The sequence below is a fragment of the Triticum aestivum genome, chromosome 4A, assembly GCF_018294505.1.
Source record: "Triticum aestivum cultivar Chinese Spring chromosome 4A, IWGSC CS RefSeq v2.1, whole genome shotgun sequence".
Taxonomy (NCBI): Eukaryota; Viridiplantae; Streptophyta; class Magnoliopsida; order Poales; family Poaceae; genus Triticum; species Triticum aestivum.
The window spans coordinates 511,682,880-511,708,577 of NC_057803.1; the positions used below are offsets into that span (position 1 = coordinate 511,682,880).

A 25,698-nucleotide genomic window follows, 5' to 3' on the forward strand; every position below is an offset into this window, starting at 1 on the left:
TGGCGGCGTAATTCTCTGGAATGGTGGTGTAAAACCATACGATGCGGCGGCGACTAGGGTAGACGTCTGCTTGACTATATAATGCGAGCCGGGTAGGTCGTGGAGAAAACCCCACGTCCAAGTAACAGCCCCACGATCCAAAAGGATCGGAAACGGTTGAGTAATTAACGCGTCCATTAATTGTTAATTAATGACTTATTAATTATTCCCGAGCAGCAAAAATATAGAATATGTGCATGCTCTGTCCTCGGCTCGGCTCATTCCGGCACGCCCCCAGGGGCCTGGGCGTCGGCGAGGCAATGCTCGATGGACTCCTGCACTCGTGCGGTTGCCGCGTCGGTGTTTTTCCCCTTCTTTGCCAATTTGTGGTCGTCCGGCCGCCCCTCTGACGCGCCCGGAGTCGTCGCATCCGGCTTGTATGTCTCCTTGGCCTTGTCGAGGGCACGTCAGACTTCCGCCCACTTCTCGCACTTGTCAATGCGCTTGTAGACGTGGAGGTGCTTGAAGTCGGCGTCTTGGTTGTCGCCCCGATACATGGCGAACATACGCAGCAGCTGCGCGGAGGGACAAACAGTTGGCGGGCGGCGGGCGTAGACGACAAAGATATGCGGGCGAACGGCGTGCGTACCTGATCCTCAACGCTGGCGCCGCTCTCCGGGCGAGCCGCGACCTCCTCGATGATTCCATGCCATTTGTTGCACGCCAACTGGATACGCCCCCAATGGTTCGCCATCGCCTTGGAGCCGCGCTGCATGTAGACCTTTTGAAGTAGGGGTCAACGAGCTTCCGCTCGTCGAACTCGGCCTTGATGCGGTCCCAGTACGTCTCCAAGCTCTGGTTCGCGCCGGTGGTCGGGTCGAGGCAGACGACTTTCCATGCTTCGGCGAGGCATTCCTCCTCCTTGGACGTCCACTTGATGCGCGGTTCGCCTAACCTAGCCGCCCACTTCTTCTTCTTCTGGCGCCCCTTCGTCGGAACAGGAGCCGGCTCCTCCTCCTCCTCCTCCTCCTCGTCCTCCTCCTCCTCCTCGGGTTCCTGCGCTTCGTGCGCGTCCTCGCCGTAGACGTAGCCGAGCTCGGCCTCCATGTCGCCGTTGAGATCCACTACCTCGTCCTGGGTGGCGAACCCGAGAGACGCGGCGGCCGCGGTCGATCCTATCGCGATGATGTCGTCCATGTCGGCTCCCGTGTCGTCGGTGTCGCCGAGGTGCGAGAAGGGCAGCGGTCCACGGTAGAGATGGGGCGTCGATGTGGACGCGTAGGCGGCGGGCAGCGAGTAGTTGTATGGAGGGTACTGCACGCCGACGAAGGCGGGCGAGGGCGTGCGCGTCGCGGGGTGACCATGAGGGAAGGGCACGTTTGGGTTGAACCCACCGTGCGCGTCGCCGTCGGCGTAGCCGGGCGACGATGAACCCCATGGAGATCCAACGGCTTGCTGTCCCCAGGGCGCGTACTGGGCGTGGCTGACGACGGGTGAATTCATCCCCGCCTGGTCGACCGATGAGGAAGACGCCGTCGCGCGCGCCGCGTTGTCGCGGGCCTTCTTGGCTATGGCCCTGTTCCGCCGGTCGGTGGTGACTGCTTCGCGTCGCTGAACTTCCACCCTCCACTCGGCGTTCGACAGGCCCGGTGGCTTCGATGGCGGCGCCCTCGGCTTCCTCTGCTTCGGCTGGGCCACGGCGCCAGTCGCGGTTGCCGCCGCGCGCGGCATGGCGTACTTCTTCGGCGGCATGGCGGCGACTGGAAGGCGAGCGGGAGGGGGTTTGGCGGGAGAAAGGGAGAGAATGGCGGGAGGAAGGCGAGCGAACGGGAGAGATGCGAGGGAAAAGCGTCAAGAAACGGCGGGAAAAGGCCCTCGGGTCGCCGCCAGGACGGACCCACGCGCCTTTTTCGCTTGTGCCGGCTCCCCAAGCGCCCCCCAGGGCTCCGGGTTCGGCCTGGGTCCGCCGGCACCAGTTTTGGCCCGAGCCGGCGAAAAACGGGCTTCTGGAGGCGCGACTGGGCCGTTTTTTTGACGCCGGCGCGGCAAAAACGCCTGGAGAGGGCCTGTTGGGGGCGCGGCTGGAGATGCCCTTATATTTTACCTCTGTTTTTTATAAAGCTAAGGCACACATTGCGTGTTCTCAAACTATTTTTTTAACAAAGGCACTGATATTTATTTTGACCAGAAACGAGCCCAAACCTTCGATCCAAACAAAGTTTTGGAGGCAAGATATCCACACAAATTAGGAAGCATAATTCCAACCCAAACAGCTGGACTAATGTGGTTTATATATTCATGATGAACCCCAAGACCAGTATCATTTTGAAGGAATTGCGCCAAGCATGCATGGGGCCATTTTTAATCAGTGACAGACTTAGAGTGAACTACTTCCCTTGTCAGGGCATCACTCCCAAAAGGGCCCCCCATCCCATCCATCCTTGCAAGTCAATCAATAACTTAATGGTTGTTCCTACATCCAAATCCAAACACCTGGACAAACACCAAGGTGAAGGCTGGTTGGTTGGACCAAGCTACTGAAACTTGCCAGGACAAACCCCCTTCGGTAGGTGTGACCGTGTGAGTACTACCTGTTACCATCTGCAACAGTATCCAGACTTTGGATTTCAGACTTCTCTGCAATTTCTTGAATTGGGTTTGCTTCCTATGAATATTGACTCAATTTGGTAGCACACCTTTCTTGCAATCTTCATTTGGTTGAAAAATGTCGTTCCGACTTTTGACCGGTTCGATTCAACACCAAAAACCCGGTCAAATTACGCAAAGAACGATGGTTGCTGTTTTGGTGCGCTGGTCCTATGGGGCACTAGCACGACGACTTCCCGACTCTTTACTACGACGAGTTTTGCCTGGCTCCCACGAGGAAGGGGCGATGACGATGGCGTGTCTTCGGCTCGCTTCAATGCTTGTAGTTGTCGTTAGGCGGTCTACGAATCTGAATGTAGTTTTTGTTATTTTTTATGTTCATTGTACCGTCATGATTAAAAGTTTTTTTTAAAAAAAAGAACCGGTCCCAGGTCAAATCAAAAGAAGAAGTGCGGAGAGGTTAAGCAAAGTAGACGAGGTGCATGGAATAGTATACAAGTTGTTCTCTTGCTTCACTCCTCCTCTTCCCTCCCTTTGAAAAAATCCATCTTCCCTGCTCCTCCAAGTAACCAAACCATGCAAATACGCAGGTCATCTCTCTTGCTCCATCTTCTTATGCATGCATGAGCATGGCGGCCATGAGATGCCTCAGACCAGGCGGCGCTCGTCGCCGGCAGTGCCCTCTCCTCGCCGCCTTCTGCTCCTCGCTCGTCGACGGGCTCGCGCACCTGGAGGCCACGCTGTCCGCCGAAGATGATGACGGCGGTGGCGGGTCCGCGGTGTCGATGAGGTGGTGCGCCGACGCCATGCGCCTGGTGAGGCGGATGCAGCGGGACCTGCTGGCCGTCTTCAGGAGCGCCGACGCGCGGGCCGACCCCTGCGGCGGCGAGGACTGGCTGGAGCAGTACATGCAGGAGACGGCGGCGCTGCTGGACTTCTGCAACGCGTTCAAGTCCGCCGTGTCGCGGATGCACCGCTACTGCATGGTGGTGGACTTCGCCGCGCAGGTGGGCTGCGCCGGCGCCGGGGGTGTCGCCGCCTCGCTCGTTGCTGAGAGCGCCGGGCCGCCGAAGGAGACGGACGCGCCGTCCTCGCCGGCCGCCGCCGTCCGCGCTAAGCTGTCGGACGTGAAGGCAGTGGTGAGCGAGGCGGAGCGGCTGGGGGGAAAGATCATCTCCAGCTCCACCGGAAGCGGCAGCATGGTCCTCGTCACGCTCGTCGCCAAGATCACAATGGCCGTCGTGGCCACCTCCGTGCTCCACGCGCTCACCCACGCCTCACCCCCTTCCCTCCTCGACGACGACGTCGGCGTCGGCGGCGCGCACCCGCGCAGCAGCACGCTCGCCCGCGCCGCCGTCCCAGAGCAGCTGCGGCCGTGGCGCGAGTCGCTGTCGGCGATCAACGACCGTGTGGCGGCGCTGCCGGCGAGCATCGCGGAGCACGAGAGTGTCGTCACGGCGGTGAGGGACATGATCGGCGGCAAGACGGAAGAGTCCGAGGATCATGTGGAGCTGCTGAGGACGAGGTCCGGCGAGCTCCGGGAGGGGGTGGAGATGTTCGACTGTGTTCTTGATCAGGTCTTTGATGAGGTGATCAGGGGCAGGAATGAGATGCTGGGGATCTTCAGAGACAAGGTCCTCACAAAACTGAATCGGGGTGAATTTTAATTACCTCTGGATTTTAATCCCGTGTAAAAATTTGGTGATGTTTGTAATGTTGGATTTGATATCCTGAATTGCTAATTCATCGATCAGCTGAAATTTCTGTATCTTTTTTCCTTCTTTGTAAAGGGTGTAGAAGTTGTTGTAGCGTGTGGTTTTATGTGTTTGCACTTTAATTTGGTTTGTAACTTGTATTGACAGTGTCCCGGGACTGATCAATAAAGCAAATGACATTTCATTTATTCTTCCACGAGTTAAATAGCTTCAAGCCTGAACCAGCAAGAGCACCTATGCCTTTTTTTTGTGAAGCAACATATTGTTTATTGCACATTCAACACAAAGTAATGTGCTTGGAAATATCAGACAAATTTAGGTCATTTGATTTTGTAGATCACATAAAAAATCAAGACTGAAGATTCCAAAAGTTCATGCAAAAAATCACTAACTTCCTATCCTGGAGAGAATTACAGAGTGCAGCATCCTGTCATAATATTACATTTCACTAAACCATTTTGGATTACATGAGAATACACCATATGATGGTACACAGAGCCTGGCCGGCTCAAGGAGTTCATGTGCAGCCAGACCGTTTCTTCCCCAAAAGAATGAACAAAACTTCACGGCAAGCAACAAGAACTTATGAAACCAAACAGCTAGCATTTCCTAATCCGCCTTTGTAGAGTACAAAAAGAACGGCGGAACTAATCTGCAGGATCATGATGTACATGCGATCGCTTGCGGCCATCCATTCAGCATCGACTCCCTGGCCCGACATAGATGTTGACAGTGGTTGAACTTCGTGAGCTGTACCAAAGGTATAATCCTTGTGCTATCTCTGCTTTCTCTCTAAACCCACCCTTTGAAAATATCTTTGTTATCTTGTTAGCTGTCCACTGCTATGTCTCTCTTCCGATCGATGATGAAATAGTTTTGCCATTGATCGCCTCTCACAATCCTGAAAATTTATAGGATAACGATTAAACTTAAACGGATGTATTGTATAAATCCTAGCTATGATGGTTTACCACACCCACCTTAAACATATTGAGGCGAAACGACTTCTTAGGATTCATTCTTCTAAGCTTCAAGTATGTATATGCAAAGCTGAGCTGGTCACGAGGTGTGAAGCGATCAACCTCATTGAACCACAGACAAGAGAATAAGTTGGACATCGATGTGTGTTCCCTCACGATGAAAGAACCTTCAGGGACATCTGCAACAAGAGGAAAAAGATCTCTTAGGTCAACACAATTCATACACTAGAAATAATACCAGCAGGTAAGAGAACATACAGCTTGGTAGCAGCTTGTGGGGATCCGATGAGTTGAACCTTGTCAGTCCGTCAGCTTGGTAAAATTCAAACTGTTGATCAATTATTGTATGGTTGAACTTGTTCAGCTTTTTATTTTGTGCCACTTCCTCCCATACGCAGTGCCGATCATAATGATTGGAAATAGCATATTCATAACCATGCCGCCAAAGAAAATATTCTAGGATAAGGATAGGATCAGTTTGTAGTCGCAATTTGCTGTCCAGCCAGATCGAGAATCTGATACAAGTAATGTTCTTAGACAAACAATATTGCAGAACAGGATGGTTCATCACATTAAAGATGTAAAACTAAAGCACAAGCCCCACACTAATTATCTGACAAAGCACATTTACCTTTTCATACTGTGAGTTACAAAAAGCACGATAATACATTAGCAGAAAAAAACACTACATATTTACAACTTATGCTACAGATTAAAAGACGTACATGTTTACAAGATTATATATTTTACCAAACTGAAGTGCTGATCGGCGTGTCAGAAAAAACCATGGTAGTTCAGGGTGTTTTGTAAAACATATTTTAAATGGGTGATGATCAAGTTGGCAGCAAATCAGACAGCTGGTACGATTCCAAAGTGGATGACTGTCACCACCAATTGGTTTCTTCAGAGTATAAGAAAGATACCGGAGAGCAGACCACACACAATCTCTGGGTATAAAAAAGCTAGTGTTCCAGTGTCAATGGAGAGAACAAACCATGGGAAACAGGCATTTTGTGCCAGTGCTCGCACTGCTATTGGACAGGAAGAGAACAAACCAGAAACAGAAAACCAATTATTCATCCAACACAGGTCTGCGTATTCGAGACAGCGACACTGACACTATCGAGTTTTAGAAACCAAGATGGATTACTACTCTGAGCAAAGATATAAGCAGACAGGCACACAATACAGATGGGGATGGGATGAGTCCCCGATGTGACAGTATTGCCTGGAACAAATACCCAAGTCCCAGGATATGAAGGGGAGTGGAAAAGGGTTCAAAATTCTGTATTGAAACTACTGGACCTATATGGTGTCGCTGACTGGTTCTCAGCCAATTATGCTGTTAACCAATAATTTTCCAGAGCTGTCTAACTACCCATTTGATAAAAATTACAGCAACCACAGATAAGTAGCCACGGTATTTTTGTTCAATTAACTACAAATATCATCTTTTCCGAATTGGTACATGGTGACAACATCATCCTTTTCTCATAAACCTCTAATCATGCAGTTTTATGCTAGCATACTGACCATCCAATATTCTGAATCAAAACAGCAAATAGGGCGCCACAAATTAAATTTGACATTGAAATTTGGATTTCGATAATTTTGGATAGTATGTACTGTTACTTGTCCCGATAAGGACTGGGACAACTGACTCCCTGGTGCAAAACAACCTTGATTAAATTGTGAAAAACAAACACATGGCAAACCAGTGTGTGTTGAGCAAAAGGTAAGACTTTTTGGGAGATCACAAGGTTATGATTTGTCAATGGGGAAATTACATGCATAACACTTAAAACTACAGTTGAGTCCTTCACTGAAATACATGCATGGCAATCAGGACAGAAGATATTATGCAGAAACTCGCTCTTACCTTGACGATGGGAAAAGTCGATGCGCCAAAAGTTTTGGTATTTTCCCAACTCTCCGCATGTCATTATAAGGCATATTCTTAATCAATATGATCTTCCATACACCAATGAAACCCATGCTGTCCATTTTTTGGCCTTCAGATAGCAAAGTTTGCAATGTGACTTCATCCAAAAACATAGCAAAACAAACTGTCTTCTTTGAGAGACTTGTAATCTGCAAAGATATCATAGAAAGAAATTTAAATGGATGAATGGATACTACAGGATACTTCATGTTGCGGCATAGCAAAAGAAAAGGTCAGGAATTGCTTAAGTTTAGAGTGTGGTTATGGTGATTTTAGAAAAATGTGAAAAGTGAGTTTTCAATCTTGTATCACATATCGACATTAAAGGACTTAGCGAAAGATAGCATCATTATACTATTAATGGAGATGTGATTGCATTTCATAGACCTATTATATAAGGTTTTCTATGTCTGTATGTGAAACTAATCAGCAGTGAAAATACTGCTTTAACTTTGACAAGTACCTAGAGACTATAACAGTAAAGCGAGGCTAATGAGATCCTAAACTTTCTGCAACAAACCATACCAAGAACAAAGGAACCTACAGAAACAAATTGTTATAAGCTGCTTATTGCAACTTATACAGGATGGAGGAATCATAATAAAAGTGTAAATTTGTCAAAGAGTTATGTGCCAAGAAATGCCATACTGTTTTGCCAAATGGAGTCCTCAGACGATCGGAGTTTCCAAAGATGCAGGAAGATACAGCAATGCGGCATTTGCTCATGTACTTCCTGTCATCCTCAGATATATCAAAACCAGTGCTTGATCCATTAGGCCCCTTAACAAAAGCACATGTCAATTGTTGATCATGAGCTACGTATGACTCCTCCCTTTCCTGTAGAGTCTGGTGGCCAGCAAATCTTGGCTCCCAATTTTCTGATCCAGCTGGTTTTTGTTCAATCTCTACATACTCCAACTTAAAGCTAGCAAATTTTTCATTTTTTGCAGGCTCTACAAGTTGAGCAGTGGAGTTCAGAAACTTCATTTCACAAGTTGAACCTGGTTAATGTGTTCCAACAAATTAGGTAACCATCAAGAACAGAGGCTAAATATTTTATGATTAGATATTAAAGACATGAAACAAGCTTGATTGCAAAAAAAGTGTCATATTTGATATCAACAGAACTTATGGTACAACAAATTATCAAACTAGAGGATACCCTGCGTGTTGCCGTGGGAATTGGTTGATGAATATTTAGGTTGATAACATGAGAACCAAAATTAAAAATACATATGATTTATTATATTTGATTATGTATAGTTGCAAAAATATTTATTGAATGTAAGTATAATAATTGAATGGGAAACATTTTTCCATGCATGGTTGAATGTTGTGGTGGGTCTTTTCCCATGCATAATTCCATGTTGAGGCGGGCTTTATCCCATTCATAATTGTATGGTGAGGTGGCATGCTTGCATGTTGAGATAAATAAGTTAGTGGGGATGACTCTCTTAGGTATATAGAATATAGCAAAGGTACTGATAGACCGAATAAGAAAGCTCACAGATACTGATTTTGACTTGCATAATAAATAATACAACTATCATGATACCATTGCGTGCTAACATTTTCAGTTAATTCACCAGGCAAAAACCTGGTCATCCAAGATCAGTACCATATCTACGATTCTTAAATCCAACAGCAAACTATGAAGATGTTATGCCACAAGCCTATCAGTTGGCAGTCTAACATGTTCAAGACATCCAGTATTACGGTCATGTCATGCATGTCGCAATATTTAGGTAGCCACTGGGTACAATATGCATGCTCATATTTTATTCATGACTCAACACTTGAATAGTCACTACGTACAGTACACATCTTATACATGCTAACAGCGTCTCCTATTAGATTCTTACAATCAAATCTCATGTTTCTAAAAAAATAATGATCTCACTACAGCAGAAAAATAGCACGCATATATATAGCTACTTAGCTAGCTGAATTACCTCATAAAGCTATTACGATAGTAACAACAAAAATCTTATGTTATTTTAAGTGGATGGGATCAAATTCCGCCAATTCAGGGAAGAAAACCATGATCCTAAATTCAAATTGGCCGACTCTTGCTTTCAAACTTGAAAAGGGAGAACAACTCACCAGACTTTTTCTGCTTTGGTTTCTTCTTGGACCCATGTTTCTTATCACCAGTACCCGAAGCTTTCTTTTGATTCGTGTTAACAGCATCACTGTCATCACTAATCCTTCCACCTGCTGCTTTCATGTGTCTCTCCAAGGCAGCATTCTCTTCCTTCCCTATGTTCTCATGAATACCATCACCAAGCTTCCTACCGGCAGAATGCATCTGAGAATCATCAGGATCATCAATGCCATCATCATACTCATCATCTGGATCAACCTCCCTCATTCCTGTGCCCAACGCACCCATGGAGGCCGCCTCATACTGCTCCAGCTCTTTCCTGCCACCCTCATTGTACAAGGTGCCTCCTTTCCCCCCTTCAGCCAACTCTGGAACCTCCTTGTCAGTACCACCCTTGGTATCCAAGGTCAACCCTTTCTCCTCAATACCGGGATCAGAGCTCACGCTTTTCTCACTGCCACCACCAGCATCAGCAGTGTTTCCAGCTGCACCTGAGACCTTCTCCTTCTCGTCCTCCGAGTAGTCTTCGTCGCGCCGTCGATCGTCCTGGTCCCAGTACCTGGAATCCCGCGCACTCCTGCCACCACCGCCATGGCCGAACTTGAGCTCCTTCCAGTTCTTGCTCCGGTTCCACTCCGGCAAACCCTCCCCGCCTCCCGAATCCTCTCCGATCTCTGCAAAGCAGTACGAACATGTGGTGCATTAAGACAACCGAACTAACAGATAACCAGATCAACCGAACAGAATTTGGATCCCATTCGCATCCAGCCACGCCATGGACGATCCCAAGAGCGTCAAAGATGCCATTTGCTCTCTCCTCTCTCACTACTCCTGTCGAAGCAACAAGAAAACCGAGCGGACCGCCTCAACCCATCCCCGGAGAAACCACCGTGCCGGGAGTGTGAAACCACGAACCTGCGGGGTCGCGAGAGAGGCGGCGCGAGAGGATGAAGACGCCAGCGAGGAGCAGGACTGCAGCGGCAGCTGCGGCAACGGCCGGCGAGCGGCGGCGCGCGGGCTTGCCGGGGCGGCGGATCCGGGAGGGTTTGGAGGGGTGTGCCCGGTGGTAGTCCGGGAGCGGGTGGTGGGCCCCGCCGCCGCGGGAGTCGAAGAAGCCGCCGCCGGATTGCCTGTACTGCGCCATCAAGCAGAGGCGGTGCTACTGCTGGTGCTCGGCCGCCACCATGGACGGGACGGAGGACGGTGGGTGGGGGAAGCGGACCGGAGTGAAACGGAGGGGCTTTTCTGTAATTTGAACGGGATGGTTGGAGGGAGTTGGTTAGTTTGCACGTGACGGTGATGGGGTTAGGAGAAGAGGTATCTCTCTCTCCCTCACACTGCGAGGTTAGTGAGATGGGAGCCGACATGTTAGGCATCGAACGGGGATATTTTTATCAAATAATGTGGTCTTCTTCTTTTTCTTTGATGATTGAAAAACGTCAAATGCCATGTATTAACTAGCACAAATGACAATCCTTGCAAAAAACACGCTGACAATTTTAAAAAAAAAATACATTCAAATTTATGGGGTTGCCGAAGTCTTTTTCCTCCCGCATCCAGCGGCGACCTCCTTTTCGAAATGATGCAGAGGCCACGGGTCATGTGTAACACTCACGATGCGGCTATATCTCCCACGTGTCAGAGCACGACTTAGAGGCATAACCGCATAGTAGGCATGTCGCAAGAGGGATAATCTTTACACATCTCATGTACTGAATAAGGAAGGAATAAAGAGTTGGCTTACAATCGCCACTTCAAACAATATATAAATATAGCATTACATCATTCAGAATACAATCAAGGTTTGACTACGGAACCAAATAAAGAAAGACAACCCCAAATGCTAGATCCCCGATCGCCACAACTGGGCTCCTCTACTGATCGTCCGGAAAAGAAACATAGTAACGTCCCGAATCCTTGTCGAACTCCCACTTGAGTTCGGTCGCGTCCCCTGCACTGGCAAAATCGGCACCTGCATCTGTTTTGAAGTAATCTGTGAGTCACGGGGACTCGGCAATCTCACACCCTCACGATCAAGACTATTTAAGCTTATGGGTAGGAAAAGGTAGTGAGGTGGATCTGCCGCAAGCACTAGCATATATGGTGGCTAACTTACGCAAATGAGAACGAGAAGAGAAGCAAAGCACGATCGATAAGCTATAATGATCAAGAAGTGATCCTGAAACTACTTAGTTTAAGCATAACACGAGACCGTGTTATCTTCCCGGACTCCGCCAAAAAGAGACCATCACGGCTACACACGCTGTTGATTCATTTTAATTAAGTTAAGTGTCAAGTTTTCTACAACCAGATATTAACAAATTCCCATCTGCCCATAACCGCGGGCACGACTTTCGAAAGTTGAAAACCCTGCAGGGGTGTTCCAACTTAGCCCATCACAAACTCTCACGGTCAACGAAGGATATTCCTTCTCCCAGGAAGACCCGATCAGACTCAGAATCCCGGTTATAAGACATTTCGACAATGATAAAATAAGACCAGCAAAGCCACCCGAATGTGCCGACAAGTCCCAATAGGAGCTGCACATATCTCGTTCTCAGGGCACACCGGATAAGCAATCCGTACAACTAAAACCAACCCTCAAGTTTTCCTGAGGTGGCGCTGCAAGGGGCTCTAGTTTGGACCAACACTCAGAGGAGCACTGGCCCGGGGGTTTAAAATAAAGATGACCCTTGAGTCCGCGGAACCCAAGGGAAAAAGGCTTAGGTGGCAAATGGTAAAACCAAGGTTGGGCCTTGCTGGAGGAGTTTTATTCAAGGCGAACTGTTAAGGGGTTCCCATTATAACCCAACCGCGTAAGGAACGCAAAGTCAAGGAACATAACACCGGTATGACGGAAACTAGGGCGGCAAGAGTGGAACAAAACACCAGGCATAAGGCCGAGCCTTCCACCCTTTACCAAGTATATAGATGCATTAAAGTAAACAAGATATAATAGTAATGATATCCCAACAATAATCATGTTCCAACAAGGAACAAACTCCATCTTCACCTGCAACTAGCAACGCTATAAGAGGGGCTGAGCAAAGCGATAACATAGCCAAACAACGGTTTGCTAGGACAGGTGGGTTAGAGGCTTGGCATGGCAATATGGGAGGCATGATATAGCAAGTGGTAGGTATCACGGCGCATAGCAATTGAGCGAGCAACTAGCAAGTAAAGATAGAAGTGATTTCGAGGGTATGGTCATCTTGCCTGCAAAGTTCTCCGAGTTGACGAAAGCTTGATCCTCGTAAGCGTACTCAACGGGTTCCTCGATCACGTACTCGTCTCCCGGCTCTACCCAAAGCAAGAACACAAGCAAAGGACCAACAATCAATCACGGTGCAATGCGCAAGCAACATGATGCAAAACATGGCATGACATGCGGGATGTGATATACAATGCATATGCGTGCTCCGGAAGGAAAAGATTGATCAAGGCATCAACTTGGCAAACCAAGTGTGCCGCTCGAAAGATGAGTTGATTTCGGTCGAAATCAATATAAAGATCACCGAAAACGGATGCACGGTTTGCAAATGGCAAGCAAAACAATAATGGCACAATTCTACGATTAACAGCATGGTGCCATCTAGAATGCAACAAGAAACTAAGCTGCTACACTCCAACATAACAACAAAGCACATGTTAATGATCTACTCAAGATGCTTGACAAAATATGAACACTGAGCTATGACTAACTCACACAAGAGCAGGTTCAAACAAGCATGACAAAAGTGCAAAAGATATCAGTTTCACAGACTTAGTGAAAATACTAACATGTCAGGAATTAACATCAAGAGGCAATGTTTAGAGCATGCTAACAACATGCTACAGGAACATAACATATCAAACAAAGGCATGGCATGAATCTACTCAAAGCACATAACAAAAGTCTCTTACTGACCATAAGCCAAAAGGGCACAGAAAATATGATGGCATCCATATAAACATAGCAAGTTTCGTTAACATATTCAGACTTAGCAGAAAACTGGACATGGCAAAAACAGAATTATGAAGGCATCTTTGCGAGCTCGATTCACTCACCACAAGACATTGCATGACAAACTAAGTATACTACCAGCAAGAAGACATGTTCATGGAGCTAACCATGGTAAGAACAAGCTCATAGCATGCAAGGATCAACTACAACAACCTTGGCAAAATTGATTAACATCTAAACAATCTGCCGGGAACATTTTATAACAAAAGTAGAGAAAGATTGAGTCATTCTAGAGGACTCCATAAATGCAAACAGGGGCATGGGTGGATAGAGCATAACCATATGTCCAAATCATCCTTACTGAACATACTCAAAAGAAGCATGGATCTCAATGTAGCAACATGAATACATGGCATAAAAATAACAGCAGGGAAATGACTTAGTGAAATTCTAAGTTCCTGAAAACAGCAATTTTACGAGAGCTACTTTGCATGCTTGTGCTAGTCATCACATTGATCACAAAAATACATGGCATACACCCCTGTAAAGATGGCATGGCATAGCCCAAAACACATGTAGATATCATGCCCATATGCAGCACACAATAAATGTAGCAAATATGACAAATGCCCATAATCTGCTAAGTAACAGGAACTAACATTTTATAGCACTCTTGCATCAACGATTTGGGCATCAAGATGGACTAAAAAAGCATGGCGCAATGGAACAAAATGAAGAGCACATCTAGATGAACATTTTGATATATGGCACGCACAAAACGGAGCTACGGATGCGGAGTTATGATGCAATGAATATGGGCTGAAAATGCTAGGGACTTAGCGAAAACGGGGTCAACCTAGGGTTTGACTGGATCTGGATCTGGCACGCGAACCGAGGTTCACTTGGACCTCGTCGGAGATGGAGGGGACGGCGGCCGGAGTCGAGGAAGTAGAGGAGGCCGGCGAGGGGGTTCCGGCGAACGGCGACCGTGGGAGGTGGCGAAGACGGGCGCCGGCGGCGGAGGAGCGGCGCGGCTACCAGCCGGCGTGGAGGAGCGCCAGCGACGGCGGGCGCGGTCAGCGGTGGCGAAGTCGAGGCGCGAGCGGCGGAGCGCCCCCGCGGGAGCTCGCAGGGAGCGCGGGTGGCGCGCGCGGTCGGGCGACGGGGAGCCGCGGGCGCGCGGGCCGGGGAGGCCCATGCGGGCCTGGCGGGCCGGCAGCGATGGGAGGCGGTAGAGCGCCATGTGGCAAGCGGCGGTTGGTCTGGCGCGGCGGCGCGATTTCGTTCGGTGCGGACGGACAGGTCCGGCGCGGAGAGGGGAGAGGGGGCTTTGGTTTGGACCCGAATTTTTGAGGGGGTGCACATATTTATACATAGAAGGAGGTGGGAGTGTCCAAATGGAGAGCGGTTTTCGGCCACACGATCGTGATTGAACGACCGAGAGGATGGAGGGGTTTTGGATGGGTTATTGGGCCACTTTGGAGGGGTGTTGGGCTGCAACACACATGAGGCCTTTATGGTTCCCCGGTTAACCGTTGGGGTATCAAACGGACTCCAAATGGCACGAAACTTGACAGGCGGTCTACCGGTGGTGTACCAAGGACGCTTGGAAAATATCGGTCCAATCCGATGACGTTTAACATCCGCTCACGAAAAGAGACAAAAGGGGGCGCCGGAGGACATAGGAGTGTCGGATTGCAAAAAAACGGGGAAAATGCTCGGATGCATGAGCCGAACACGTATGCAAATGAGATGCACATGATGACATGATATGAAATGCATGACATGAGCAAAAATGCAAAACAAAGACAAAACCCAAACACGAGGGAATCTCATAACTTAGAGTCGAAAATGACAAGAGTCGGAGTACAAAAATGGTAAGTTACATCCGGGGTGTTACATCATGGCCTCCTTTTCGAGAAAAAAAGAAGAAGAAAAATCGGCGACGCACCATGGGCAAAGCTTGTTGTCGTCTCTGGACCTCTGTCTCAGCGAAGCAAACTTGTTTAAACCTAGGAAATTGTAGAAGCAACAATCGAAAAGTCATCCATGTATACTAGAAGACATCAGTGGCCACGATCTACGTAGGAAATCATCACGCCGGAGAATAAAACGATGAAGAGGGCAGGTAGAAACCCCTTGGAGAAGGCAAACCTCACACGCTCTTCAACGAGGCCGAGACAAGCCAATCTTCTCCAATCGAAACTTGAGCTGAAGGACCAAGACATAGAACAACGTTGTGTACTCCGCGGAATAATGGGCCCGAGCCAAACCTGCATAAAAAATGCCATACCTGAAGAGACGGATCTGAGAACACACCATATTTCACACACCTCCTAGTGATACGAGGAAGCATCACCGGAACGAGGGTGAGATGGGGATATCTTATTCCAGGCCGACAGCGACACCATCATCTTGACACCGCTGAATGGAGACCTGTCTAAGATCGACATTTTCAACAGTTAACTTGATAAGTTCAAAAAGAAGGACAATGAAATGTCACTAAAATGTACTCAAGACTCTCTTGTTACCAATGAAGTCACTAGACCTAGTAGTGAAGAGATGATTGATTGCTTCATCGTTAAAAAGATCTTACGTGATCTACATGGAAATCATGATACCATTTGCACTCTCTTTCAAATTTCACCAAAATACAAAGATCTTGAGCCAACCAAGATCATTGGTAGAATCGCCGCTCATGAGATAATACTTAAGGATAATGAAGAAGCACATTGTCAATCATGTCACCAAGTGGAGCTTGGATAATATGCAGAAAGGTCATACAATTATTGTACTTAGTCAACCTTGGTGTTGACTAATGACAACATTTTCACTAAACATTGATGTCTTACATAGTTCAAAGCTTAGTTTCCAACATAATATTGACTCTTTCGATACCTATGGCAAGTGGGAATGTTGACTTTGATGCATTGATTTATGGAAGGGTAGTAGGGAATTTGTGTATTCGCGTTGAAATAGTTTTATAATTGTAAACCATACACAAATGCCTTGTATCCTTCATCTAATTATTCACATTCATATAGAGAATCGCGTCATCTTCATGGTTATGTTAAGGTAGCATTTACCCCTTCAAAAAATGTTTATTTATCATCTACATGCTCAAGGAGGAGTGTGGATTCAGCTTAAGAATGTTGATATGTTTCAAGCGTGTCAACAATTTTTGAAGCATCTCTGCCATAGTCATGTCATTATTACATGCTTTAGACTTTTTCCATTTTATGGACTAACCTATTAATAAAGTGCAACAGTGCAAGTTGCTACTTTTATTAGTGTTCCTAGTTTAACAGAATAGGCATTTTTTTTTACGAAAAATCTTTCTTTACGGAGATCTAAAAAATTGGGAAAATATGATGAAGAAATTTGGACCCGGAGCAAGCATGGGCCAGAGACCCACCTGGAGGGGGGAGACCCAGGGCCCACACGCTTGGTGCATGCACCCTAATCTTGGGCCTTGTGTAGGGGCGTGTGGGGCCCTAGGCACCACCTATGACACTTCTTCCTTCCGATGACTTATATATACCTCAAAACCCCATGCCAAACTACATCATGGTTTTCCGCCGTCCTTTTGACATGTTCGTAAACAATCCATTCTAGAGTCCATTATGTACTCTGTCAGAGCGGGAAATCATGATCCGCATCTTCTTCCTTGCCATTACTTCCCTCATGGTGATGCGTGAGTAGTCATTTCTTGGACGATGGGTTCATCTGTCCGTTCTTCAATACAAATATCAGATGTCTGTCTAACATGATTGTGATCAATTTGATGTAATCTGTGGTATGTTTTATGCGGTGTGATGAATTATTGACGATCGAATTCTATATGAATTTTTCCTTGATTTTTGCATGATATATAGATATATACGCTGTTGTACTCCATGAAGCCCAGAATTTTCAAAAAATCTAAGATTGATGTTTTAAGTATCAAAACAAACAACTAGATGGGAGAGGTATATATCTATATACGAAAGATCCGCAAGATGGGATAGTGTACATTAGTTTATTAGGTTGATCTCTATGACTATGAGTGATTAGTTGCCATAACAAAAAGCATAAAAACTCACATTATATCCTCACCACTAAGGATAAAAAGACAATCGATCCCGCACCCCTCAATGGATGTAGGTGTAGGGATTAAGAGGCTGTCAACCTCTTTTTTGCGAAAAGAGGTTGTAAACCTTATACTATCAAAGTAGTTAATGCGATGCTTTGTTTTGCTATATTTCCAAACGGTGCCTGGGTTCATCAGACGATCAGTAGTGGAGCCCAGTTGGGGCGATCGGGGATCTTATGCATTTGGGGTTGTCTTTATTTTGGTTCCGTAGTCGGACCTTGATTGTGTCTGCATGATTGTAATGCTATATTTATGTATTGTTTGAAGTGGCGATTGTAAGCCAACTATGTACCTCTTTCTTATTCAGTACATGGGATGTGTAAAGATTACCCCTCTTGCGACATTGCCTACAATACGGTTATGCCTCTAAGTCGTGCTCCGACACGTGGGAGATATAGCCGCATCGTGGGTGTTACAAGTAAGTTAAAGAAAATAGTGAAAAAAACTGAATTTTTTAGGCATCCAAGCTAATCACTTGCGGATTTTCGTGGTGTTTACACATCTGAGGAGCTCGTACCAATGATAATAATAATAATAAATCAGCCCCAAATAGTGCCTTTTAAGTTTCCTGTTGTAATCAAATGAAGCAAATGATTGTCTTGATTGATTGATAGTTACAGCGACTATTTATATCGTCGCAACGGACGCGACGCTTGCCAGAGATGCGTCGCTTAGAGGAGAGAGAGATGCGTGAAGGAAATATGTCCTAGAGGCAATAATAAAGTTGTTATTTATATTTCCTTATATCATGATAAATGTTTATTATTCATGCTAGAATTGTATTAACTGGAAACTTAGTACATGTGTGAATACATAGACAAACAGAGTGTCACTAGTATGTCTCTACTTGACTAGCTCGTTAATCAAAGATGGTTAAGTTTTCTAGTCATAGACATGAGTTGTCATTTGATGAACGGGATCACATCATTCGAGAATGATGTGATTGACTTGACCCATCCGTTAGCTTAGCACTTTGATCCTTTAGTTTATTGCTATTGTTTTCTCCATAACTTATACATGTTCCTATGACTATGAGATTATGCAACTCCTGAATACCAGAGGAACACTTAGTGTGCTATCAAACGTCACAACGTAACTGGGTGGTTATAAAGATGCTCTACAGGTGTCTCCGATGGTGTTTGTTGAGTTGGCATAGATCGAGATTAGGATTTGTCACTCTGATTGTCGAAGAGCTATCTCTGGGCCCTCTCGGTAATGCACATCTGATGCGGAGCATCCCAAGGTCATCCCCATGGACCTACCATCGTCTCACCAAGCGCCTAGCGGACCCATGAAACGAGCACATGCAAGAGCTCTTGAAACTGAGGTGACATCTCTCCTCTCACATTTCCACTTAGATGCACATGAGACATGGCTACTACCTCATACGGACACATCATGCATACTCAGGTACCATGGAGATGTTGGGGAACGTAGTAATTTCAAAAAAAATCCTACGCACACGCAGGATCATGGTGATGCATAGCAACGAGAGGGGAGAGTGTTGTCTACGTACCCTCGTAGACCGTAAGCAGAAGCGTTTATCAACGCGGTTGATGTAGTCGTACACCTTCACGATCCGTCCCGATCAAGTACCGAACGTACGGCACCTCTACGTTCAGCACACGTTCAGCTCGATGACGTCCTCGCCTTCTCGATCCAGCAAGAGGGGCGAAGTAGTAGATGAGTTCCGGCAGCACGACGGTGTGGTGACGGTGTTGGTGAATAACAATATCCGCAGGGCTTCTCCTAAGCACTATGAAAACTATGACGGAGGATAAACTAGAGGGGACGGGGCAGCCGGCACACGACTTGGTGTTTATTGATGTGTCTTTGGTGCTAGCCCTGCCCCTCTATTTATATGTTGAGCCCTGGGGTCGAAACTTAGAGCAAAAGCCTCCTCAAAGTCGGTTTTGCCCGAAAGGCAAGAGTCCCACTCGGACTCCAGGACCAAACGCCACAATCCTTGGCGTCTGGCCCAGACGCCATGGGCCTCGGCGTGTGGCCCACTGGCCTCCGCAAAACTCTTTTTGTATCGACTTATAGCCCCGTGGGCCTGACCCCTTGTCCTAACCATATCATCCAATATATGAATCTTTACCTCCGGACCATTCCGGAGCTCCTCGTCATGTCCGTGATCTCATCTGGGACTCCGAACAACATTCGGTTACCAACATACATAACTCATAAATACTATATCGTCAACGAACGTTAAGCGTGCGGACCCTACGGGTTCGAGAACTATGTAGACATGACCGAGACACTTCTCTGGTCAATAACCAATAGCGGGACCTGGATGCCCATATTGGCTCCTACATATTCTACGAAGATCTTTATCGGTCGAACCGCATAACAACATACGTTGTTCCCTTTGTCAACGGTATGTTACTTGCCCGAGATTCGATCGTCGGTATCTTAATACCTAGTTTAATCTCGTTACTGGCAAGTCTCTTTACTCATTCTGTAATACATCATCCTGCAACTAACTCATTAGTTATAATGCTTGCAAGGCTTATAGTGATGTGCATTACCGAGTGGGCCCAGAGATACCTCTCCGACAATCGGAGTGACCAATCCTAATCTCGAAATACGCCAACCCAACAAGTACCTTCAGAGACACCTGTAGAGCACCTTTATAATCACCCAGTTACGTTGTGACATTTGGTAGCACACAAAGTGTTCCTCCGGTAAACGGGAGTTGCATAATCTCATAGTCATAGGAACATGTATAAGTCATGAAGAAAGCAATAGCAACATACTAAACGATCAAATGCTAAGCCAACGGAATGGGTCAAGTCAACCACATCATTCTCCTAATGATGTGATCTCGTTAATCAAATGACAACTCACATATACTTATCAGAAATGTTGTAGTGCTCCCACTCACTTTCAAATACTCCTTTATGCTTTCCAGAAAATTCTACATTATTTCCGGTCAACAATATGTCATTCACATATACTTATCAGAAATGTTGTAGTGCTCCCACTCACTTTCTTGTAAATACAGGCTTCACCGTAAGTCTGTATAAAACTATATGCTTTGATCAACTCATCAAAGCGTATATTCCAACTCTGAGATGCTTGCACCAGTCCATAGATGGATCGCTGGAGCTTGCACACTTTGCTAACACCTTTAGGATCGACAAAACCTTCTGGTTGCATCATATACAGCTCTTCTTTAAGAAATCCATTAAGGAATGTAGTTTTTACATCCATTTGCCAAATTTCATAATTATAAAATGCGTTAATTTCTAACATGATTCGGACAGACTTAAGTATTGCTACGGGTGAGAAAGTCTCATTGTAGTCAATCCCTTGAACTTGTCAAAAACCTTTTGCAACAAGCCGAGCTTTATAGACAGTAACATTACCGTCAGTGTCAGTCTTCTTCTTGAAGATCCATTTATTCTCAATGGCTTGCCGATCAACAGGCAAGTCAACCAATGTCCACACTTTGTTCTCATACATGGATCCCATCTCAGATTTCATGGCCTCAAGCCATTTCGCGGAATCTGGGCTCATCATCGCTTCCTCATAGTTCGTAGGTTCGTCATGGTCAATTAACATGACCTCCAGAACAGGATTTCCGTACCACTCTGGTGCGGATCTCACTCTGGTTGACCTACGAGGTTCGGTAGTAACTTGATCTGAAGTTAGATGATCATCATCATTAGCTTCCTCACTAATTGGTGTAGGAGTCACAGAAACAGATTTCTGTGATGAACTACTTTCCAATAAGGGAGCAGGTACAGTTACCTCATCAAGTTCTACTTTCCTCCCACTCACTTCTTTTGAGAGAAACTCCTTCTCCAAAAAGGATCCATTCTCAGTAACAAATATCTTGCCTTCGGATCTATGATAGAAGGTGTACCCAATAGTTACTTTTGGGTATCCTACAAAGACGCACTTCTCCGACTTGGGTTTGAGCTTATCAAGATGAAACTTTTTCACATAAGCATCACAACCCCAAACTTTAAGAAACGACAGCTTAGGTTTCTTGCTAAACCACAGTTCATACGGTGTCGTCTCAACGGATTTAGATGGTGCCCTTTTAATGTGAATGCAGCTGTCTCTAATGCATAACCCCAAATCAATAGTGGTAAATCGGTAAGAGACATCATAGATTGCACTATATCAAATAAAGTACGGTTATGATGTTTAGACACACCATTACGCTGTGGTGTTCTAGGTGGCATGAGTTTTGTGAAACTATTCCACATTGTTTTAATTGAAGGCCAAACACGTAACTTAAATATTCGCCTCTGCGATCATATCGTAGAAACTTTATTTTCTTGTTACGATGATTTTCCACTTCACTATGGAATTCTTTGAACTTCTCAAATGTTTCAGACTTACGTTTCTTCAAGTAGATATACCCATATCTGCGCAAATCATCTGTGAAGGTCATAAAAATAATGATACCCGCCGCGAGACTCAACACTCATCGGACCTCATACATCAGTATGTATTATATCCAATAAGTCAGTTGCTCGCTCCATTGTTCTAGAGAACGGAGTCTTAGTCAACTTTGCCCATGAGGCATGGTTCGCAAGCACAACTGATTCATAATCAAGTGATTCCAAAAGCCCATCAGCATGGATTTTCTTCATGCGCTTTACACCAATATGACCTAAACGGCAGTGCCACAAATAAGTTGCACTATCATTATTAACTTTGCATCTTTTGGCTTCAATATTATGAATATGTGTATCACTACGATCGAGATTCAACAAACCATTTTCATTGGGTGCATAACCATAGAAGGTTTTATTCATGTAAACAGAATAACAATTATTCTCTAACTTAAATGAATAACCGTATTGCAATAAACATGATCAAATCATATTCATGGTCAACGCAAACACCAAATAACACTTATTTAGGTTCAACACTAATCCTGAAAGTGTAGGGAGTGTACGATGATGATCATATCAATCTTGGAACCACATCCAACACACATCGTCACTTCACCCTCAACTAGTCTCTGTTTATTCTGCAACTCCCGTTTCGAGTTACTACTCTTAGCAACTGAACCAGTATCAAATACCGAGGGGTTGCTATGAACACTAATAAAATATACATCAATAGTTTGTATATCAAATATACCTTTGTTCACTTTGCCATCCTTCTTATCTGCCAAATACTTGGGGCAGTTCCGCTTCCAGTGACCAGTCCCTTTGCAGTAGAAACACTTAGTCTCAGGCTTAGGTACAGACTTGGGCTTCTTCACTTGAGTAGCAACTTGCTTGCCGTTCTTCTTGAAGTTCCCCTTCTCCCCTTTGCCATTTTCTTGAAACTAGTGGTCTTGTCAACCATCAACACTTGATGCTTTTCTTGATTTCTACCTTCGTCAATTTCAACATCACGAAGAGCTTGGGAATCATTTCCGTTTATCCCTTTCATATTATAGTTCATCACGAAGTTCTAGTAACTTGGTGATAGTGACTAGAGAACTCTGTCAATCACTATCTTATCTAGAAGATTAACTCCCACTTGATTCAAGCGATTGTAGTACCCAGACAATCTAAGCACATGCTCACTGCTTGAGCTATTCTCCTCCATCTTTTAGCTATAGAACTTGTCGGAGACTTCATATCTCTCAACTTGGGTATTTACTTGAAATATTAACTTTAACTCCTGGAACATCTCATATGATCCATGACGTTCAAAACGTCTTTGAAGTCCCAATTCAAACCTGTTAAGCATGGTGCACTAAACTATCAAGTAGTCATCATATTGAGCCAGCCAAACGTTCATAACGTCTGCATCTGCTCCTGTAATAGGTCTATCACCTAGCGGTGCATCAAGGACATAATTCTTCTATGCAGCAATGAGGATAATCCTCAGATCCCGGATCCAATCCGCATCATTGCTACTAACATCTTTCAACTTAGTTTTCTCTAGGAACATATCAAAAATAAAACAGAGGAGCTAAATGCGAGCTATTGATCTATAACATAGATATTCTAATACTACCAGGACTAAGTTCATGATAAATTGAAGTTCAATTAATCATATTACTTAAGAACTCCCACTCAGATAGACATCCCTCTAATCATCTAAGTGATCACGTGATCCATATCAACTAAACCATGTCCGATCATCACGTGAGATGGAGTAGTTTCAATGGTGAACATCACTATGTTGATCATATCTACTATATGATTCACGCTCGACCTTTCGGACTCATTATTCCGAGGCCATATCTGTTATATGCTAGGCTCGTCAAGTTTAACCTAAGTATTCCGCGTGTGCAACTGTTTTGCACCCGTTGTATTTGAACGTAGAGCCTATCACACTCGATCATCATGTGGTGTCTTAGCATGAAGAACTTTCGCAATGGTGCATACTCAGGGAGAACACTTATATCTTGATAATTTAGTGAAAGATCATCTTATAATGCTACCGTCAATCAAAGCAAGATGAGATGCATAAAAGATAAACATTACATGCAATCAATATAAGTGATATGATATGGCCATCATCATCTTGTGCTTGTGATCTCCATCTCCGAAGCACCGTCATGATCACCATCGTCACCGGCGTGACACCTTGATCTCCATCGTAGCATCATTGTCGTCTCGCCAACTTATGCTTCTATGACTTTCGCTACCGCTTAGTGATAAAGTAAAGCATTATAGGGCGATTGCATTGCATACAATAAAGCGACAACCATATGGCTCCTACCAGTTGCCGATAACTCGGTTACAAAACATGATCATCTCATATAATAAAATATAGCATCATGCCTTGACCATATCACATCACAACATGCCCTGCAAAAACAAGTTATACGTCCTCTACTTTGTTGTTGCAAGTTTCATGTGGCTGCTACGGGCTGAGCAAGAACCGTTCTTACCTACGCATCAAAACCACAACGATAGTTCGTCAAGTTAGTGATGTTTTAACCTTCTCAAGGACCGGGCGTAGCCACACTCGGTTCAACTAAAGTTGGAGAAACTAACACCCGCCAGCCACCTATGTGCAAAGCACGTCGGTAGAACCAGTCTCGTGTAAGGGTACGCGTAATGTCGGTCCGGGCCGCTTCATCCAACAATACCGCCGAACCAAAGTATGACATGCTAGTAAGCAGTATGACTTGTATCGTCCACAACTCACTTGTGTTCTACTCGTGCATATAACATCTACGCATAAAACCTGGCTCGGATGCCATTGTTGGGGAACGTAGTAATTTCAAAAAATTCCTACGCACACGCAGGATCATGGTGAGGCATAGCAACGAGAGGGGAGAGTGTTGTCTACGTACCCTCGTAGACCATAAGCAGAAGCGTTTATCAACGCGGTTGATGTAGTTGTACACCTTCATGATCCGTTCTGATCAAGTACCGAACGTACGACACCTCCGCGTTCAGCACACGTTCAGCTCGATGACGTCCTCGCCTTCTCGATCCAGCAAGAGGGACGAAGTAGTAGATGAGTTCCGGCAGCACGACAGTGTGGTGACGGTGTTGGTGAATAACAATATCCGCAGGGCTTCGCCTAAGCACTACGAAAACCATGACGGAGGATAAACTAGAGGGGACGGGGTAGCCGGCACACGGCTTGGTGTATCTTGATGTGTCTTTGGTGCTAGCCCTGCCCCTCTATTTATATGTTGAGCCCTGGGGTCGAAACTTGGAGCAAAAGCCTCCTCAAAGTCGATTTTGCCCGAAAGGCAAGAGTCCCACTCGGACTCCAGGACCAAACGCCACAATCCTTGGCGTCTGGCCCAGACGCCATGGGCCTCGGCGTCTGGCCCAGTGGCCTCCGCTAAACTCCTTTTGTACCGACTTATAGCCCCGTGGGCCTGACCCCTTGTCCTAACCATATCATCCAATCTATGAATATTTACCTCCGGACCATTCCGGAGCTCCTCGTCATGTCCGTGATCTCATCCGGGACTCCGAACAACATTCGGTTACCAACATACATAACTCATAAATACTATATCGTCAACGAACGTTAAGCGTGCGGACCCTACGGGTTCGAGAACTATGTAGACATGACCGAGACACTTCTCTGGTCAATAACCAATAGCGGGACCTGGATGCCCATATTGGCTCCTACATATTCTACGAAGATCTTTATCGGTCGAACCACATAACAACATACGTTTTCCCTTTGTCATCGGTATGTTACTTGCCCGAGATTCGATCGTCGGTATCTTAATACCTAGTTTAATCTCGTTACTGGCAAGTCTCTTTACTCGTTCTGTAATACATCATCCCGCAACTAACTCATTAGTTACAATGCTTGCAAGGCTTATAGTGATGTGCATTACCGAGTGGGCCCAGAG

At 45.7% G+C, this 25,698-nt stretch overlaps 2 protein-coding genes across 2 annotated transcripts; one reads left to right on the forward strand and one right to left on the reverse strand.

The window, feature by feature from the left end:
* Positions 1-3,074: 3,074 nt before the first annotated feature.
* On the forward strand, positions 3,075-4,489 carry LOC123086642 (uncharacterized). Its single transcript, XM_044508417.1, has one exon. The coding sequence runs from the start codon at positions 3,210-3,212 to the stop codon at positions 4,251-4,253; it is 1,044 nt and encodes a 347-aa protein (XP_044364352.1). The 5' UTR covers positions 3,075-3,209; the 3' UTR covers positions 4,254-4,489.
* A 168-nt stretch (positions 4,490-4,657) lies between these two features.
* Positions 4,658-10,610, reverse strand: LOC123086641 (uncharacterized). The gene is made up of 7 exons (XM_044508416.1): positions 10,243-10,610; positions 9,327-10,001; positions 7,872-8,224; positions 7,161-7,372; positions 5,540-5,796; positions 5,282-5,460; positions 4,658-5,202 (listed from the first exon to the last, which is right to left on the reverse strand). Exons 1-7 carry the CDS (start codon positions 10,469-10,471, stop codon positions 5,122-5,124), a joined length of 1,986 nt encoding a protein of 661 aa, XP_044364351.1. The 5' UTR covers positions 10,472-10,610; the 3' UTR covers positions 4,658-5,121.
* Positions 10,611-25,698: the final 15,088 nt, after the last annotated feature.